This window comes from Trachurus japonicus, chromosome 24 (assembly GCF_045865225.1).
Source record: "Trachurus japonicus isolate A0001 chromosome 24, Traja_1.0".
Lineage (NCBI taxonomy): Eukaryota > Metazoa > Chordata > Actinopteri > Carangiformes > Carangidae > Trachurus > Trachurus japonicus.
The window spans coordinates 9,790,679-9,811,744 of record NC_140930.1 but is presented as its reverse complement, the minus strand read 5'-3'; the positions used below and the strand labels follow the sequence as shown (position 1 = coordinate 9,811,744).

Below are 21,066 nucleotides of genomic sequence, written 5' to 3'. Positions count from 1 at the left end.
AAATTGAAATTTCATTGAAAACTCATTATCTACTCACCCTCATGTGGACTAAGGGCTGGGAGAAGTTTCAGAGTTATCCGTGGCTTTTCTGAGTTACAGACCATATGATGGTTGCAAATGGATACCACTTTTCTTCGTAACAAAAAGACACACCAAAAAACATCCAAATACCTCCATAGTGCTCGTATGTAATGTCCGTCTTGTATTGATGCCCCGAAATAAGTCTATATAAGTCTACTCTTCCTGGTCTGTCCAAATCTCGCGAGATTTACTTATTTCATTTCAGGGCTTCAATACAAGACGGACATTACATACGAGTAGCATGGAGGTATTTGGATGTTTTTTGGTGTGTCTTTTTGTTACGAAGAAAAGTGATATCCATTTGCAACCGTAATATTGACATGCACTGCTACGCCGAGACCCCCTGTAACTCAGAGAAGCCACGGATAACTCTGAAACTTCTCCCAGCCCTTAGTCGACATGAGGGTGAGTAGATAATGAGTGCAATTTGAATTTTGGGTGAACTATTCTTTTAACATCTGTAAACTAGTGAAATCCCCACCTTCTGACGTTCTCCTGGATCTTCACCAGTGTCCTGCCGACCGGTCCGGGGCTGGTGGGGTCCTGGGAGCTGGATAAGCTCAGTGCGTGCTCCAGTCGGTGCTCCAGCGAGGCCAAGGCCTGCTGCTCCTGCTCCAGACCGGCCTGGTGCATCTCGGCCTGCTCAAGAAGCTCCTGGGGTTTCTCCTGCGTGAAGCTCACAGTGGAGGAGTCAGGCACCTCCGCCTGAAGACTGGCCAAGAAGCTGCAGCACTGCTCAATCTGAAAGGGATCAGATTCAATCTTTAATATATTATCTGCATATTTTCTATATTTAATGAAATTTAATGAAAATACATCTGATACAGGATATGAATCCTCTACAGCAGACTCAAAATAATGACAACATACAGAAAATAAACACAAATATACCATTAGAAACTTCAATAATCCATACATAATATCACTTACAGTAAATGCATATAACAAAAGAATCCGAAAATAATCTCCTACATTACCTCAAAGAAAAACAACAACAATAACAACAAAACAAATAAAAAACAAAAAACAAAAAAACAAAACAAATAAAAAACCAAGGCTACAATTTCATAACCTCGCTTCATAATTATATAAAAAATCCTTATTTGAACAGAAATGATCAAGTCTATTTCTAGAGATATGTTCTGTGTGATTGATGCAATTTTCATTCTTTTATTTGTGCAGCTGGACGTGCATATTTAGATGCAAAGAAGGATTTGTGGTCACTGAAGTGAACTCACACTTGTGGTGATGTCCTTCCATTCCTCTTGTCTCTGTTCGGCGTGAGCCATCAGGACGCCGACACCGCGTCGTAGCGACACCCAACGGCGCCAGAGGGCAGCCAGCTCGCCGTCTTTACCGACTCCACAGCCCTGCATCGGACACCCGGCCCTCAGCTCTTCTATCTTCCTGGCGAGGTTGTGGAGATCCTGGATCAGCAGCTTCACGTGGAGATGAAATGTAAATTTCAAGTTAAACTCACTCAGTACAGATACAAAATTGTTTTGTCCTGCTAATCAACGGTTCTGCACTGAACATACCGTAGATCTCGTCTGATGAGCAACACATTTGTCGTATGACGTGACCTGTGCTGCAGCACATTCAGAAAGTCTGGCTTCAGACACAGACAGACGTTGACGTATGTCGTCATGGCAGCTCCTGTGATTCTGTTGTCTTATGGCACAACTGTGAGAAATCAGTTTTATGAGTTATTATAAGAAATAAACACATGATGAAAATACAAAAAGGTATTTAAGATGTATTTTGCCCAGTACCTCTGCAGTGACTCCAGTCTGAGCTGGGCCTGGGCCTCCAGTACAGCTCTGCCCACCAACAACTGGCTGAGTATGCCGATGTGGAGCTGCTCGGCCTTCGGGCGGGACAGGCAGGGTTGCTGGGGGACCAGTTCTGCAAGGTGACAGATGTGAGCCTGAAATCCTTCTTCTAGATCTTCCAGAGCCTGCTGGGTCTGTCTCTGCTCCTCGGTGCAGTCCAGAAACCCCCCGGGAGCCGACAGAAAGGTGGCTTCAGCGTTATAAAGGAAGGCTATCGCTCCCTGAGCTGCCCACTGGTAATCCTTCAACGACTCACGAGCCTGAGATAAACTCTCCTGTTGGACAAAAAATGGGAGAGATTGAGAAACAATGAACAAACTCAATCAAAATCAATCAATAAAACGTTATTAATCCGACAAGGGGCAATTGGTTTGAGCAGCTGATACATACAATAAAATGAACTGCAAAACAATAAAATAGTGTAAAATAAAAATGGTACACACATGTATCATACCCAGACGCACAAAAAAGTCTCTTAATGTCATCGTATAATCCCAACAGGAAGTCAGACATTTTGATATTTAATTTTCAATGACAGCGTTGTTTTGGCCATTTCCACACCTCGTATTTGAACGAACTAGTCCTAGGGATTTCACCCAATCAACTCCAAATTTTGTACACATCATCAACACCCCATGCTGATCAAAAGTTATTAAAAGAATGTATGTAGGTCAAAGGGCGTGGCTGCTAGGGCTCGACAAACTTTAGCGACTGTTTCTGAGCTCGCCATCTAACTTCGAACGGCTCTCACACCCACATGCTTGATCCTATCAAGTTCAAACTGATAACAAGGAAAATTCATCAGGAGAAGTCAGGATACTTGTTGCATATGAGTTGTGAAGTTATAAATATACTAAAAATATTATATCTTACCATTCGTAAATGACATTCTTGCATGGCTGCGTCTCTCAGAGAGTAAAGCTCCTTGTTGTTCTTCAGGTTAACTTTTTTCTTCCGTCCCAGAGCCTCTAACACCCTCATCCCAGACTCCATATTCCTCCAAACCACCCAGCATCTCCGCAGCGCACTGTCAATTGCTTTCTCATCCGGATCGACGGGCTTGGCTCCCTCCAGCTCTGCTCTTGTATTTTGGAAAAGCTCGATCAAGGCGGGAAGCTCGGAGGAAAAGCGCAGACCCAACAGAAGCTGCGTCTCCACGTGTTTGATATCATCGGTGACGGACTGCTCCCAGGAGACCAGGGTTTCCACGGTGAGGTGAATCCTCTGCTTCTCTTGGTCCAGCTCGGACGGGAACATCTCCTGAGCTACGGCTTCCAGTTGGTCTCCTGCCTCTTGACACTGAGTCTTCACCAGAGGAAGCTCGACAAGGAGCGTTTGGCACAGTCTGAACCTCTCGCCCAGGCTCAGTGTTTTGTCTTTGACACGCTGGATTTGCTCTCCGGCGATGTCCCTCGACTCCTCCATCTGTCTCCTCAGGTGCAGGTGTTTGTCTTGCTCGAAGGCGTTGAGAGTAAGAGCCTTGCACCTGTCCTGCAGTTCTCCGATGGTGTACAGCAGGGCGCTGCGCTTGGCCTCGTGGCAGTGCTGGAGCTCTTGCACTTGGCACTGATTCTCCATCAGCATGTGCTTCAAAGTTGCGACCGTCGAAAGGGTTTCCTGCGTTAAGGGGAACTTCTGCCTCTCCAAATCGGCGGAAATCTGGTCCAAGCTCGCCTCGATGGTTGACAGTTCCTCGTCCGAAGACGTTCGCTCTTCAATCAGCTCCTCTAGTTCCCAGCTGGTCGCTCTCTCGTGAGCCAGCAGTCCATCCAGTTCGGTCCAGAGTCCCGACAGCCGGTTGACGAGGTAGCGGCTCTCTCCTGGACTCAGCCCTACCGTCATGTCTTTGCAGCTCTCGGCCATCGCCTCCACCACGTTTAGCTGGCTCTGTATCTCCACCGTGGCCGATTTGTGACCCTCCAGTTTGCTTTCCAGCTCCTGGATGTCAGCGTTGGACATGTTTTCGACGTGGGCGCAGGGATCTCTCGTGGCGTGTGTCGCTGCGAGCCAGGCGTCCGTGCTAGCGAGCTGGGATAGCAGTTTCTCGCGCTTGTGCAGTTCTTTCTTCATGGTGTCGAGAACATGATCCAAACTATTTACAATGGCTTCATAGAGGTCTTCTAACGTCTTCAATACTTGGTCGCTTTCCTCCTTTTCCATGTCAAAAGACGCAGCTTTCATTGCTTCGACTTGTGCTGGCATCTTGGCCCGTCGGGACAGAATATCCGTCTGAAATTTCTTCATGTCGACGATCTGAATGCGAGCCTCCTCGGGGAAAAGAGCCAACTTTTTCCCGATGGAGATGTGGTTTTCCGCCTGCTTGGCCCACATGATCAAGTCTTGTAATTGTTTGTTGATCTTAGTGGAGGAAATGCCTCCACAACCGTGCGAGGAAGTGTCGAGGTTTCTCTTGGTGTCATTCAGCAATGACCCCAGTTCCTTCAGATTAGACTGGATCTCGTCCCTCTCCTTCCGACCCAGAGAGAAATGGACGAGGGCGTCCGACTGCGACTGTAAGTGTAGGTAAAGCTGGCTGTACAGTTTTAGGTCTGTGGTGAGACAAATAAATTCTAAAGTGCTTTTGCTGTCGTTGCTTTGAAGAGCTTCGATCTTGGCCTTTAGCTGTTCGGCCTCTTTTATAAGAAGAGAGGACTGAGAGGTGGAGTTGGTGGCGTGTCGTAGAGCTCTCTTGATGCTTCCTTCCAAAAGCCTCCACTCCTCCTGGACGTCTCCGAGCTGGGCGAGTAGAGCGCCTGAGCTCTCAGCCTCGCTTAGGTGGACCGATAACTGGCTGCTGAGGTGCAGCAGCTCCTCCATGATGGCTTTCTTCTGCTCCATGGTTTGCAGCAAAGCGTGGAGTTTATCGGCTTGAACGGCGCTACTTCCCAAAGCGTTCCTGATGAGAATGATGCCAGAAGAACACGAGTATCACTCATCAAAGCACACAAAACAAACACTACCAAGTAATAATGTTAAAGGGATACTTCACCCAAAAACGATAATTCACCAATTTTCTACTCACCGTTGTGCCAAGGACGGGTTTAGAGAACTTTTGGAGTTATCAAAAAGATTTTGGAGTTCCAGGGGGGGTCTGGCTGGCTACGGATTTTCATATAATGGCGGCGGATAGAGTTCACTTTTGAATCGTCCAAAACACACACTATGAAACATCCAAATACCTCCATACTGCTCGTCTGTACTGACCCAAGTGTCCTGAAGCCGCCACATGAAAAAGTTGTTGGGAAAAATTAATTTGATCTCTGCTTTTAGCCTTGTTGTAGCAGTAGCTCCCAGTGGCTGCGTGAGATTTGCTGCGAGATGTTCTTTCGTGTTTACATCAAACATCCAATGGTTTACAACTACGAACGAACATCTCGCAGTGCATAAACATCAACAGAGCCACTGGGAGCTACTACTACAACAAGGCTAAAAACAGAGATCAAATTGATTTTTTCCAATCAACTTTTCCATGTGGCGGCTTCAGGACACTTGGGTCAGTACAGACGAGCAGTATGGAGGTATCTGGATGTTTCATAGTGTGTGTTTTGGATGATTCAAAAGTGAACTCTATCCGCCGCCATTATATGAAAATCCGTTGCCAGCCGGACCCCCCCTGGAACTCCTAAAGTGTTTTGATGACTCTGAAAGTTCTCCAAACCCTTCCTTGGCATGACGGTGAGTAGAAAATTGGTGAAGTATCCCTTTAATTGAAGCACAGATGAGATCAAAAGATTTACTCACAAGCTCATGTTTTCCTTCTCGGCGGCTAAAACCTCCAGAAACACTCTGGTCATCTTCATCTGTTTGTGATACCGTTTGACCTGGTCCAGCTGTGCCGCCTTCACCTGCACCGTGGCGGACGCATCCAGCAGCGCCGCGCTCCACTGTCCTTCAGCTCGTCTCAAAGCATTTGGGTCACAGTCCCTGGCAGCGCTCATACTCTTCATTGTAGATACTTGATCCTCCACACAGCACCTGTAGCCCTGCAGTAACCAGAACTGACTTTAGGGCAGTATCATTTTTTTGGTAACATAAAAAAATTGATTTAATTTTATTTAGTACAATTGTCTCTCTTGTGATACAGATGTTGGGTTGCACACATACCTCTGCCTCCTCCAGCTGTTTGGTCATAGCAGCCACATCGAGCTGTGCTGGTTGGTATCGACAGGCCAGAACCTGCTGGACAGTTCGCACCAGTCGGATCTCTGGTTCACCAGGAGAGCATCTCAGATACCAGTTTAAATCGATGTGTGGCGTCCTCTGCAACAAAACAACAACAGACAAAACTAAACTGGTAAGAAATCTATATTGAGTGAAAAAGCTATCTATCCAGTTGCTGTGTGAGGAAACATCATCATCACGAGGAGATGGTGAATTTCTCTCTTTTATGTTATTTTTTTTTTTTTACAAAAATGAGACTTGGCATCAAAAAGCATTCAAACTATGACAGCATCAGTCACCAGCTCTAAACTGTGAGTAATTACACCCGCTAACGACCCAGCAGGATATCGTTGCATCTCTTCCTGTTGACCTTCCTGCCTGTGGCATCATGGGAATACACAAACATTAATCAAAACACTGCTGCTCCTATCTGTTCACTGTTCCATGCATTTATAATTGACTTTGTGCCCTTTTGTGACAAATTGAGCTATGTGCTCATACTTTGAATTACGTCACTAAAATGACTTTAGACACAAGTTTCATTTGCGAAACAGTATGTAACACAACTACAGATTAGTGCCACAAACAATATGTATGTAAATATACACAGTTTGGGAAATAAGTATTTGATGCCCTGCTGATTTTGTATGTAAATTAATTTATAACCTTTATGATGATATTATTTCTGGATTTTTTTTGTTGATTTTCTGTCTCCCTCTTAAAATAAAGTTACCATAAAAACTATAGATAGTCCATTTCTTTGAGGGGGAGCAAACTTACAAAATCAGCAGAGGATCAAATACGCATTTTCTGCACTGTATACCTTTTTTTTCATTTTAATTTCGGTAATCAGGTCAGATTTTAACCTTTAGTTACGCTCAAAGTACAAAAACAGTTCATAAACTAAGAGAAATTCCTTTGTAATATAATTTAAAACAGTGTGATACAGGTCAAGAAAAGTTCATACTCACATTTATTATGTTACTTCTTTCCACCAGGCTCTGTATCTCAGATAAAGTATCCTGCATTGTGGATGATCTGTGTTTGCAGGACGCTGCTGATCCACCTGTCGTCTCTCCGACACCTGACAAACCCGGCACCGTCCTCTCGGGCTCCATGTCTTCTTCCCTCTGAGGCTGAAACACACACACAGGGGGCAGGGGTGGTGTCACATTTTAGCCTTCTCCTTCCCTGTGTTTGTCCACAGATAATAACACAGCTTCCTGTTCTTTCCCTTGCTCTCCGGGTTGGTAAATATCACCCTGTTGACAGTGGCCCGGCGAGTCAGTACAGTTAACACAAGAATGCGCCTGAGCAGTTTGGGAGCAGTTTGCCCCGAGGGGAAAAGGAGAAGGACTCCTCCATCTATTCATCTCCACAGCGCTGCCTCCCAGTCTTCTTCACAGAAAATAACTTGCGTGTTATAACTCGGTTAGACAGGGAAGACACCAAAACATGACATGATCTGTTTGGTTATTAGATTACAGACGGAGGAGCTGCAGTGCAAAAATATGTGGGGCATGACCAGGACGTGTAGGTGGAACAAGAACAGGATTTGAAATCGTCCCGTGGACTTATAGTCAGGAAATAAACAAGCCTACGGAAATGACCTTACAAAAGTTTGAATCAGGTTTGACTGGTGGCAACGTGCAGATATTTAGGTGCAGAGGACCTTTGCTGAAGCTTTAAGTGGCAGCTGATAAAGGCAACACTCATTTCTGTCTGGAAGTTGAGTGTACTTTCATCTGCAGCCTGAAATTATCATTCCTCGCCAGTGTTTTGAAGGAGAAACTTCTCATGTGCGTGTGTACACTTCTCAACAGATTGGACATGATGTGCCCTTCACGTTAAAATGTCAAGTACCCATTTTCATAAATCCTAAGTCGAAAAACTTGAAATAAAAATCAGAATAAAAGAACTTAGTTTTTTTAAGGTTATCACGTACACTGGAGAGATTTTGTTTTCACCCTGTTCAGCTGAATCACTTTTTCACAATTTAGTAATAATGAAACAATTTGCACTAAATTTGGAGGGGAAGAGGGATAAGGGAAGAAGAAGCCATTATATTTTTTGGGCAGATGTGGATCATTTACTATGAATTTGAATTTTTCCCTGTTCAGGCTGGTGCAGTTGTCTGACATTAGCTTTGAGGCTCTCTGACTGCCCTCATAGGTTTTTTTTTTTTTTGGTCTCCGAGTCCTGAATCAAGAACACTCAAACCAAATGGTTTTATTTATAAACGCAACCTGTTGCTTTCCTCAGGGTGGCGCCCATTAATAAATTTCCAACTCGCAGGAAAATTAGTGTCAAAAAACTAAACAAAACACCAAACTGTTTCTTAGATACAAAATATTCTGGTATTTGGAGGAAGATTTCAGGACAGTCAGAAAGAAAAAGAAGGAACGCTGTTATTACTCAAAATAATGACAGGTCGTCTTAGTTTGAATTCCTCAAAAACCAAAAGCATTTTTGACCAAAGAGCTCTGGAGAAGGACTGGAGTGATGAAAGGGCTCCGCCTCGTCTCTGCAGATATTGCCAGTTGCCATATTTGCAAGAGGCAAAAACTGAGGGTATAGTGATAAAACAGGACTAAGTGTGAGTGGTTTTCTGTATTTTTCCGCTGGCAAAGAACGAGGGTACTTTCTGTCAGTGCTGACTGCTGTGCGCCCGTATTTTTGCCTCAACATCTTTATTCTTTGACTTTTTTATCCCCTTCATGCCTGATTTCAAATCTGACAGCGCGCAACAGGTGCCAGGAAAAAGCATAATAAATCTGGTGGAGGGTTTCTGTCTGAAGTAACACACCTAAAGCTTTTCCATGTGTTGCGATTTTCTCTTAAAACAAGATTTTTGATAGATTTCTTGTCAGCTTTTATTGGAATACGGTCCTGTTAACAGTTTCACACTATTGGTTTTATATTGTGATACACATAGTGTTATAGGCCCTTTACAGTCTGTTATATACTGTATAATGTGGATTTCATTCATTTTTCTAAGATACAATGTAACGATGACCAATTTTTCCCCCCCAAAAAAAAGAAAAAAGATGAAGACCAACAACTGTATGACTGGACTTTGGTGAATTATGACATTCAAATATCAAACGGAGAGAGCGGTAAATGGATTACATGCAAGAAAGTTACAGCTAAATTTAGGGTAAAATTTAGAATTAAATTACAGCTGCAAAATGTCAGAAATAAGTAAGTTTCAGTGAACACAGCCACTCTAACATGAAGGTCAGATGAGGAGAAGGGGAGTGATTTGTAAATGTCAAAAGAAGACCCTGTTAGACATGTGAAATTCAGGACAGTTGTGATACTGTGGGAACATCTGGATCTTTTGAATTTTTTTTCCCTTCACTGTTCAAATTTCTCCAACAAGAAAATACTGCGTTGAATCTGCACAGCATAACTTCTTTGTAATATCATGGTTCTCTAATGATTTTATAAGCTGTAAAAAGAGCAAATAATTGAAACCTTTTTCTTTTTGAATGAGCCGTCGTTGTGGCCTTGAGAGGTCTAAGATGCTGGTGCATATTGTCTGAATCTGCCTCCCTCTAGTTATCTATGTTGCTGTGTGATAGAAGCTGAAACACTGAAAAAATATTCAATACACATGGAAATTTATTCCAAATAATCCACAGTAGACTGTAGATTATTTATTACTTTCCTGTCTGACAATATTATTCTTGTTTCAAACGTTAAAGGGAAACTATGCAAGTCCAGTTGCTTTTTTGCTGTTTTACTAACCCTCCTCCTGGCCATGTGCATTTGTTTTTAACAAAGCTGGCGAGAAAGCAATGTATGGAGCGGTAGATAACATTACAGTATTTATCATATACAATGTTACAATGTGTATATTTGTCTAGTCTTATCCATCATAAACAAGAGATAACGGGTTACAGGGCACATTTGTGTTACAGTGCCACCGAGATGAGAGCTGGGACACCGGGTCGGAGGCTCTGATCTTACAGTACAAGGTTGGTTTTCAGCGAAGAGACGCTACGAGGAAGGCAGAGAGCCTCCATTCTCCCTGTAACAAGTCATTTAACCATGACAATTACTCCATAGCTGTTTAATTAAAAAAAAGAGTAACATAGTTAAGTTAAGTCCTGCATAGCTCCTCTTTAATTTCTGCATTATTTGTGGAAACTTCATCATGCTATAGCTGTTTCAAGCTGTGATCATACTGTACTGTGTTAGAGGTTGAAACTGATTGGCTTATATCTTCTTTTAATCACTGCTTCCAGTCTCCCAGCCACTGTGCCACAGTAAACTTAACTCAAAGAGGCAAAATGCAGAGAAAAAGAAGAGTAGAAAAAGCACAGGAAAATAAATAAAAAGTGAGACCCACCTGTCCCCGTGTCTCCTCTGTGTCCTCAGGTGCTGCAGGTGTCTTTGATTCACTTCCCTCCTCCTGCAGAGAAGTGTTTTCTCGTCTTTCTGGCACGTCTGAACATTTGTTCTCGGGGTCTTCTCCTCCTTCTGTCGTCTCTGCGCGTCCCGTACCTGAGCTCTGTGCAGCGTCAGCACCCGACAACACCTGTTTATTGTTGTCACCGGCAGGTATGTGAGTCGTAGTTAAGGCACCTCCAGCGTGTGTTGAACTTTCCACAGGGCACAAGACTGAGCTCGTTGTGTGCTGCTCGGTGTGACAGGAACCTGTCGTCCCCTCTTGTTTGGCATCGGGAAATGTTGTTGCTGCTGCTGCTGTCTGACGTTCAGCAGCAGAGCCACATGATGGAGAGGAATTTATTAATCCATGGGTTTCCTCCTCGTCTCTGCTTGATAATTTGGCACCTGTAGATTGCACTGTCTTTGACACTAAGAGCTTTTGTGACTGTGAAGTTTCCACCTGAGACACATTTGATTTAAAACTATTTTCTAAGTCGGTGTCCTCAGCTTTAGGACGGATGGATGCTCCAACGTTTCCTCTCTGCTGCACGTCTTGTGATTGTGACAAAGGCAACTCTGTGTCCAACACTATTGTAAACACTTTCTTTGGGCTCACACTGACGCCCTCGCAGGGTTTCTCTGCATCTTCAGCACCAGAAAGTGGCTTTAATGTCTCAGGCTGCGATGCTGAATTAAGGCTTTTTATGTCTGTTTTGTATGATTCTGGATCTGTTGATGTCTTTTGTCGTCCAGATTTCTTCTCGGTGACTCCTCTGCTTGAAACCAGCGATTCTTCCTCTGAACATGTGGGCACATCTGCACCGGTGGCTGCAGTGTTTTCATTTTCCTGCATCTCCGACACAACTGTAACCGCTTCCTTTGGGGTCACACTGATGTCCTCACCGGGTTTCTCCTGTCCCTCAGCATCAGTGATGGTCTGGGACACATTGTCAGTGTTAGAAAGTGGGAGATCCGGAGGCTTTGTTGCCTGGGAACTAATGTTTTTTGTACTGTCCAGGACTGAGACAGTTTCTTCTTGCAGTAGTTTAGGGGTCTCTTCCTTGTTGGGATCATGAGGCAAATCTGATATTAACGTATCTGTCTTATTTGTCCTGTGTCCATTGCTTTGAGGGACGCTCTCTGTGTTTATGTTGCTAATATCGATGTTTTTTGGTGGAGAAGATGTGAGCTGTTGTGATTCCTGTTTGGTTTTTGATCGGACAACATCAGGGATTTTTGCGCTTGGTGCTTGATTTGATACTAAGGCATCTTTTGAGGCTGTTTGCATAAGGCTCTTTGTCTCATCAGGTGAAGCTGAGTGAGGTGCGTCACTCCTAAATGTTTCTCCAACAGGTTCACACGTCAACTCTTTGCCTTTCACGTCCACATCTCCGCCATCTCGGCTCACCTATGGAAACAAATAAAATTGGACAATAGCAAATAATATTCTCATCATCGTTTTGTGCTGCAAGATGATTAAAGTGACTGAAAAAGAAACTCACCGGGTGTTTAGAGAGGCTTTCAAGTGCAGATGTGCTTTGATTCAGTGCATCAGACGCTTTTCTCCTCAGTTTCTTTAAGACTTTTGTTCCCAGACAATTAAGAAGAAAATCTCTTTCTGACAGCACTTCACGGAGAGACTGTTGGAGCTGTAAACCTTCATCCAGAGCTGCCTGCAGAGCACAGACACAGGTACAAACTCAAATAACAGACCAGAGATAAAGCATATTTGACGTCACTGACCTAAGTGTGAATAAGACAAAAGGCCCTGTCACTTCGGTTTTGTTCCTGATTCTGTGAAATTCACTTTGTGTGTGTGTGTGTGTGTGTGTGTGTGTGTGTGTGTGTGTGTGTGTGTGTGTGTGTGTGTGTGTGTGTGTGTGTGTGTGTGTGTGTGTGTGTGTGTGTGTGTGAGTTGTACAACCATTCAAGAGGCTCCATGAGGCTGCACTCAGAAACAGCATGACATGTAGAACTGAATGCTAATGTCAGAATGATGACAAGCTCACAACGACACAGCGAACATGCTGATGTTTACCAGGAGGAATAATGTTTACCATGTTCAGCTCCTTAGCTCAGCATGTTAACGTTTGCTAATAATTAGCACCAAACACAAAGCATTGCTTCAGGTGATAAGAAAACATGAAAGATTTATCGATTACAAGAGTTATTACATCCTGTGGGAAACATAAATGTGTGTGTATCAGATTTAACCGCAGTACATCTCATACATGTTGGGACATATCACCACAAAACCACAATTATTAACATCACGGTGGTGAAAAAGTGTAAAGAGTCAATGGCTCTCCAAAGTCAGACAGATTCATCTTTTAGTTGATGTAGAAAACAAACATGACGCAAATCCATCCAAATGTTAAAAAAGAGCTAAAAGAGCCACACTGTCTGTTGACATTGGACTCCAAATCTTTTTCAATTTGATTAAATACTTAGATTTATAAGCTGTAACTGTGGATTATTTAATGTTTTACCAGCAGGAAATGATGTTAAATCATAGACATCAGTTTATTTACTGTATGATAATCATTTTAAGGACTAACAAACAGTTAGATTCAAGCAAAAAGCACGGAGCAGATAGTGAGGCTGGTGGAAAAACATGAGTCACAACATGTTTATGATTTCTGGTAATACCAAGAACCACATGCTCCCAGTGAGGACTATCTATTATGTTCACCATGTACAACACAGATGAGAAAGTTCTCCTCATTCTAGTTGTTTTGCAGAATAAAATAATGAACCTTTGGCATTTTAAAAAAAGCTATATATAAAATAATCATGTGTTTTAGTCCAAAGCCTGATCCTGCAAAATGTTATGGTCTTCACACTTGTACAAGATGTGGCTGAAAATGAGGTACTTATACTGTGCAAATTCAATGCCAGTTTTTAATTTTAGGGTTTTTTTTGTGATTATTGAGAATAATTTTCAATTGTTTTATTTGACCAGTGCAAAAGAGACTCTTACCTGGTTGGGTGATGGTCGTTCGGCTCTCACCGTCTGGCTCCACTCCTGCAGCTGCCTGGTGACCTGTCTCACCCTGTTAGCAATGATTTCTGCACACTGCTGCTTCCTCTGTAGAAAAGTGGACCTGAGGCTACAGTTAGGGAGCAAGAGAGAGAACAAACAGAGCGGTAATGAGTTCTTACTGGGGGAAAAGGTGTATGCAGCAAGAGCAGCATCGACAAATAAACACGATTCTTTGCTGTAAAAGCTCAAGCAGACTGTTGTAAAGGCAGTAGTGCTACCGTGCCAGCTTCTTTTTCTGGCATGTCCTTGAACAGATATTAACATTTAACTTGGAAATGGCTTTTCTATCAGCCTCTTACTCCTTCAAAAAAAAACCTCCATTTACTTTCATTTGGATGAATAAATAAAGCTGAATAACAAGAGAGGTATTTGTGAAAAAAATCTGTGGAGAACTGTGAGTTAGCGACTATGACATTGTGAATTTCTGTTGTTGTTTTTTTTTAACCAGGACTGAGGTGAAGCACCTGTCAACATCTTTAGCCACTCCATCAACAGTCAGAATGACATCTGCAGGAAGCATTTCTTCTGCGATGCCGGACTCTCCAGTTTTCTGCAGGCTGTGAACTCTTGCAGCCAACTCTGTCAGTCTGGTATCAAAGTCCTGGGAGGAAAACAAACGCCTCTGTGATTTGAAAATACTGCCAAATGTCTAGGATTTCATTCTGGACAGGGAGGACAGACATGGCATTTTCATTCAGCATGTATTCCTTCACGAACCTAACCCATCTGGGATGTTTGAATGTTACCTGGATGGCAGACCACTGTGTTTTCAGTTGGCTGATATCTGCTAACGCTTCTAGGTTCTCACAAAGATCGCCAATATTTGCAGCCAGGTCTTTCACAGCTGTCTGCACACCAGAGACCTCTTCCTTCAATTGCTGAACTCTCTGATTGTTGTTTTCTGTGAGCGCGGCCAGGTTTTCTCTGATGCTGCTGTCTAGTGCCCTCTTGTGGCTCTGGAGGATGCTGACTTGCTGCGAGACACTGGCTTGGGCCTCGACGGTGGAGCTCTTTGAGAGTGAGTCCTTCAGTGTTTTAAGTCTCAAAATGTCCTTTTCCATGTCTGTTACTTCTTGTAGCAAAGCCTGGAAAGTGGAGAGAGTGGTACACGGACAGAAATATAATACAGGCGGCTAAATATTAAGAAATCCTCCATTCCCTCTATATAAATGTATCTTTCGTGGAAAAAAAAAAATATATATACGTATATATATATATACACAGTATATATATATATATATATATCAGTGTGTACGTGATTCATCAGGTCAGTTTGCTTAATGAACTTCACCTCCTGAGCTGGTGCATCTGGGTTTTCTGTCTGGGCTTGACAAGCTGACATCCTCTCCTGCAGGGATGTCAATTTGTGGTGGCAGTCCTGCAGCAAGCGGCCAAAATGTTCCTCATTACTCGCACCTTCCTCGAGGCGGGAACACAAATCCTGTAGACGTTTGAGCAATACCAAGCAGACAGTCAGTGGGTTTATATATCAGCAGCACTGTGATTATGATAAGTGCATCTGCATCAGAGGAGCTCAGGTATCTCTTCACTAACCGACCTGTAAGACCTCATATGTGGATGTTTACACTAATCTAATGGAAATTGTTAGATGAAAAGTTGGTTTATATTTTAGTTTAGTCAGGATTGCATAACTACTTTCCCCACTTTTATCGGAGGTTGGATCTCACCTACTAAGCGATTAGTGTGAGTGGACATATGTCCACTACTTTTATCTTATCTAAACTGTTTCTTTATTCTAGCAGCTGTAGCTAATTTCATGATACACAGGTTACTTTTAACAAAAGTTTAGCTCAGTTAATCTGTTTATTACTTTAAGATACTGTACCTGTTTTAACTATGTCCATTACTGTTATCTAAATTTTAGCTACCGGTAATTTTAAACTGTTAATTAAAGGGATAGTTCAACGCTTTGGCAAATTGGCCCATTGCCATAATCCCTATAGTTTTAGCAGTAGGTTCGTTACCTTTAATTGTCGGTGCAAGCTATTGCACGGAGCGGCGGAACGGCGGAGCAGAGCCGCGAGCTGCTCAGAGCTATGCTACGGAGGCTCATGGGATTTCTTGGTTTCCCTCATCAAACTCATCAAATACACAATCCAACAACTCCAAAACGCTCTGGTGGACAAGTTGTGACCTGCACATTCACCACGCTATGAGTTAATAACAGAACGTTACCAGACAGAGTTGTTTTCGAGGCAAATGCAGAGACTGCTTGCTGAATAACTGCCCCCAACGGGAACGTGCATCAGTGGGTTTGCATTAATTTACCTCGAAAACGTCGGCTCTGCTCCGCCGTTCTAAAAAAAACTTGCACCAACAATTAAAGATAACGAACCTACTGCTATGATTATAGGGATTATGGCAATGGGCCAATATGCCAAAATGTTGAACTATCCCTTTAAGTTAATCCTGGTTGGATATCACTATAATAAACTTTATTTATCCCTTTAACATGAAGAGTAGAGTTTTACCCTCAGCTCTGCCATCAGTGATGAGCAGTCGGTGTCCAGCTCAGTCCAGGAGGAGTCGTTCCAGATGTTGTCGCTGCTTCTCTCGGCCAGATCCCTCCTCTGTCCAGCCAGGCTGCTAACAGTCAGCTGCAGGGATTTAGACTCATCCCACAGTTGACGGGCTCGATGGCAGGTCTGTCTACGTTCAGCTGTGCCCGGCCAGCTGAATGAGGCGGGGAGCTGAGCGGTTTGGCGCCGCAGCTCCTCCACCCTGCAGCAGACCTCCTGTCTTCTGGACAGGTAGGAGGAGGAGACGTCTGGATCCGTCTGCAGAGCCCTGAAGCACCGGGAGACACAAATGACAAAATAATGAAGTTCAACTTAAAGCAGAAGTACGCAGAATTTTTGTGTTAATATAAGTCTTAAATAGTTATATCTTCCGACAGCAATCACTTGTATAGAGTGTTTGGTCTGAAACACGGGTCTGTCAGTCACTCTGCTCTGCTGTAAGCCGAGGAGAAAACTTTCCTTGTATCCTACAACCTTTATCCAATGAGGAGAGAGAACGGCATAAAGGGGCGGTCCTCTCTGTGTGTGCAGCCAAGGGATGCGCGTGAATGTGGTGGGGGACTGCTAACTCCATCGGCTGACAGGAAGTTAGCCAAAACGGCCGGATCGCTTACTTCTGCTTTAACATTTTAACTTTATCTTATAGATAAAAGTCGTTCACTTGTTCCACTCACCTGCGATAGGGCTCGGCTGATTGGACGAGGTCCCTCCACTGCCCCTCGGTTTTCTGAACCGCTTCCTCAATTTCCTGTTTCAGCTCATCTCCATCACACAGTCTGCGGCTCAGGCTATTTCCAGTGACTCTGAGCTCTTCAAGCCGAGCTTCTCCATCCGCGGCGACGCTTACCACAGCCTGAAATACAGTTTCACAGATCTGTGTAAAAGCTATTTAGACATGCAGCAGCAGCAGCAGCAGCAGAAAGAAAAAGTGCCAGAACGTCTCATTGATTCTTTTCACACAACAGAAGGAACAAATGCAGATAAACATATTAGTGACCGCACCCTGATTTGGCACACAACTGTAAACGCTCCCTTTTGTAACTCTATGAAACAAACTAGAAGGCTAATACTAAACTCATGTTGGCCTAGTTTCATTCAGACTGAGGTGGTTCAGTATTTGCTCTTAGAAAACACTGTTGTCGTGCCTCAAGTCAAATGAATTATAATCAGATTCGTTGCAGGATATGACTTGTCAAGTATGTAAACACACTGAGCAGCTCAGTCAGAGGGAGGGAAGTTTTTCTTACTTGAGCACGGTGAAGTCTCAGCTCTACAGGACTCTGGACACCGGAGCCCTCGCCCCGTGGAGAGTCAACAATCAGTCTCAGATCTACCACCCAGGATTGTGTGGACTTCAACAAAACCTGAAACAGCTCCACTTCCTCTCTCAGAGAGCGCTCTGTCTCTTTGGCACCATGAAGTACGCTGGTGAGGAGGTTGTTGGCCCGTTGCAGCAGTCTGCTACTCTCTTCCACTGGCGCACACTGCTGAAGGCTGCTGCTTTGTAAGGATGACACGAGCCGACCGAGGAGCTCTGTCCTCACCCTGCAGAGAGAGAGACAGAAAGAGAAAAGGAAAAGGGAGTCGGTGTCCGGCTACAGTTTATTCACACTTTCAAATGTTAATAAGGGGACACAAATGAAGCTTTTGTCTTTTCAAGGCCGAGGTTACGGAGGACGCACTGAGGTGAGAGATAAAAAGAACGGAGGAATCTGTAACAACTGTGCACCTGCTTCAAAGTGAAGGAATAAAAACAAAGCCTCAAACTGAAACTACCGGTACATACTTGAGGATGAAGGAAGCGTCTGTATCAGCAAACCTGTAGTGCATGCTTGTACCTGTACTGCCATGAGATGAGCACCTTATTAAAGGATTTACATACTTACTATGAGTGTGTGCTGCAGACATTATCCCTCGAAACTGTGTGTGTGTCTGTGTAACATGTAACAACCATGTCAATCAGTCACCTCTGGAGAATAACAGGCTCTACAACCTCCTCCATTCCTTTCTCCAGGCAGCATCAGTCAACTTTACAACACCGACCGACTGCACCTGTGTTTGATTCAATCATCCATCGGCTGTTCATGTCTTCACCACATTCCTGACTCAAGTGCACAGAACCGGTTAGATTTAGCGCCAACTTTACCGCCTCTTCACAGCTTTGTGAGTCCAACTGAGCACATCTGCATCTGGATTGTTAATGATGCAATCAGCAATAATAATACTTTTTTAACCCTTAGTTATTTTGGTTATAGATGTGTTTTTTGGGGCATTTTTTAACCACTTGACCCCCTTTTACAATACTAATACAGTCTGAAAAAATAGACAACATTTGTATTCATGTGCATACAGGCTTGTATATATAATGTTTGGTCACTTGAACTATGTATATTTTTGTGTTGTTGTGATTAAGTCATAACTTTAACACATACAGTATACGGTATACTGGAGTTTTACCTTTGTTTCAGTGCTTCCTCTGGCAGGGGACAAGGATCCTGCTCCTTCCCTGCTTTTTCCTCAGCGGTCTGCAGCCATCGCTCCAAATCCTCGCTCTCCTGTTGCAGCCTACAACACACACATCAAACATGAATGCAGGCATGCAGATCATCGCATTGTCACGCCTGTGTGCAGAGTGAACAAAACACTGTAGATGAAAGTGGCATCAAGGTGAGAAAACGATTATCCGACAGAACACAATGTGCACTAATGAAAACAAGTTGAACTTGTCCCGGTTTCTTTTGAATTGTATCTCTAAGACTGTTTATACTTAGTGTGTGTGTTATATTTCAATGAAAACACCAAAACCACTGGTGAATTGATCCAGCTTGCAAGTATTGACTATAGCCAAAGTTGCATTTACCTTGTTCCTACCTGTCATTTTACACATGACAGATACACTAAAAGCTTTAGTGCTCATCTGTTTCAGGAAATTAAATTCAGCTTTAAAAATTAAAGTATATATTGTGACATTTAGTTAGAGCAGAAAGGATTAGGTCTGAGTGCAGCTGACATGTAAATAATTCATCCTTTCGTTTGGTCTTTTCATTGGATTTGTTAATACTAACAAAAAAATACAATAGAGATGACTTTATCTTTTAATCCAAGTTGAGAAAGAGAAAAGAACATTTAATGAAATGGTATTGGGAAAACAGTTCGAGTCAGGTTAAACACTAAAATCACAGACATTAAAAATGATTTCATGATTTTGTGAACACTCATTAGCTGCTGTGTGCTCAGTTCAGGTTTGGCCTGTTTGTTTGTTGCTTTGTGAAAATTATCCTTTGACAATAACTGGAACAGAGTCAAGTGATGAAGCAGCATCTCAACTCAGAAGCCCAAACAAACTCTGGAAAAACCTGCTGAGCAGCTTGTGCCTCTATTGTTCTGTGGAAGTGTTGTGTTTGAATGATGCATAAAACACATAAATCAACGTTTCGCTTGTTTCAGATAATGCATGTACAAATTGCATGAGAAGCTGAGTTAAAAACAAAAAAACAAACATTAAACTTGTGTGCGTGTCTTCAATTACCTGTCGAAGTCCTGGATGCTCCTCTGGGTCTGGTCCTCCACCTCAGAGAAGAGCTGATGGGCCGTTCTGACCTTCTCCTGCAGCTGCATCCCGTCCTCACACAGACTCTGCAGACTCTCTGCACTGGCTATGGAGGTCAGGACACGCAGATCCTCCAGCAAACTCTCCGCCTGTTCGTCCTGGGTCTGGAGTTGCCGACATAGATCCTGTAGAGGAGGAGAAGTTACTAGATTTAAAATCCTCAGCTATCAGTGTATAGACTTTAAAGCCATGTGTCTTTTATACAGCAGGTTCATTTAACTGCCCCAATTTAAGTTGATTAATAGTTGTTATTAGTTTAGACAGTCTGGTTCTCTCTGGGGTTTTTTTAACACGTATTACAAACTGAATTAAACCAAGTGTTTGTTCGTATTTGTTCAGTCATTTCTCTCTGCTGTTGTCTCCAAACTCTCCACTCCAGGGTGTTCGGGCAAAAAGAGTCCCCTGGTGTCCAAACACCTGCTTAAAGGTTCCAGGAGGAACCAAGTCACAAGATGGTGAAGGTGGCCTGTTATCTTTCATTTGATTGTACAATTATATGTTGTCTTATTAGAAGAGTGTTGATTCTGAAGTGTTAGTTGAAAGTTTAAATTAGATCAGATTAGATTAGATTATACTTTATTTATCCCCGAGGGGAAATTAGTTTGTGACAGCAGCCTTAAAAGAAACAAAAAGCAGGACATTGAATACTAAAAAAAATATATACATAGCTACTGTATGCAAGAAATTATACAAAGAATAAAATACACAATTCATAAAAAATACTTTAAAAGACGCTACTGTGCTCTCTGATACTTACTGATAATGTTATAAATATTTTTTGTCATCCTTTAAGCTGGTGAAACTCTGGTTGGTTTGCACCACATCACTTTAACCTTTAAATTTGTATTTGCAGCCTCTCGGTGCTAAGAAGGAAAAAAGTTAAATGCTGCTTCAAAACAAGTCTGTAGTTTTCACTTAATTGCTTCCAACAATCATAGATGGAACATCTTGGATATGAATACTGTATAGCATAAGATCCAGTAGAATAATATGGTATAATTTTAGTATAATTAATACAAATATTCTTAAAAACAAATTAAGAATTTCTTTCTGACATAACTACTTAAAGCTTACTTTGAGTTTTGCAAGGACTGCTGCAACATCTGAACCACCGAGAGTGAGGAGGGAGTCTTGGATCTTCTGGAGGGAGTTGGAGCACTCAGTCATCCTGGCAGTAATTTGTCCCTTAGCAGCCACCATCTGCCTGTAAACATCCTCAGCTTCAGATCCAAGCTCCTTCAGCTGCTCTATTTTCTTCCTCATCTGGGTCTCCGCCACCTAGATGAAACAAAATTAACCAAGATCTAATTTAATCGCAAATAGCAGTGTGAGGTGTGTGATAGCGGCATCACATCAGTTGAAATAATCAGTTCAGTCATTATCTGCTGCGTCCTGGAAGCTTTA

General features: G+C 42.9%; 1 protein-coding gene across 1 annotated transcript in view; it reads right to left on the bottom strand.

Annotated features, from left to right (window-relative positions):
• Window positions 1–21,066, bottom strand: part of syne2a (spectrin repeat containing, nuclear envelope 2a) — a 95,017-nt gene that overhangs the window by 51,410 nt on the left and 22,541 nt on the right. Inside the window, 20 exon segments of the mRNA XM_085771102.1 lie at window positions 563–822; window positions 1,320–1,520; window positions 1,620–1,764; window positions 1,854–2,188; window positions 2,787–4,809; window positions 5,655–5,896; window positions 6,018–6,173; window positions 7,046–7,210; window positions 10,429–11,877; window positions 11,972–12,142; window positions 13,450–13,579; window positions 13,977–14,113; window positions 14,259–14,597; window positions 14,804–14,953; window positions 16,005–16,320; window positions 16,727–16,905; window positions 17,300–17,597; window positions 18,510–18,617; window positions 19,582–19,787; window positions 20,737–20,940. Coding sequence (XP_085627228.1) covers window positions 563–822; window positions 1,320–1,520; window positions 1,620–1,764; window positions 1,854–2,188; window positions 2,787–4,809; window positions 5,655–5,896; window positions 6,018–6,173; window positions 7,046–7,210; window positions 10,429–11,877; window positions 11,972–12,142; window positions 13,450–13,579; window positions 13,977–14,113; window positions 14,259–14,597; window positions 14,804–14,953; window positions 16,005–16,320; window positions 16,727–16,905; window positions 17,300–17,597; window positions 18,510–18,617; window positions 19,582–19,787; window positions 20,737–20,940 — 7,214 coding nt within the window.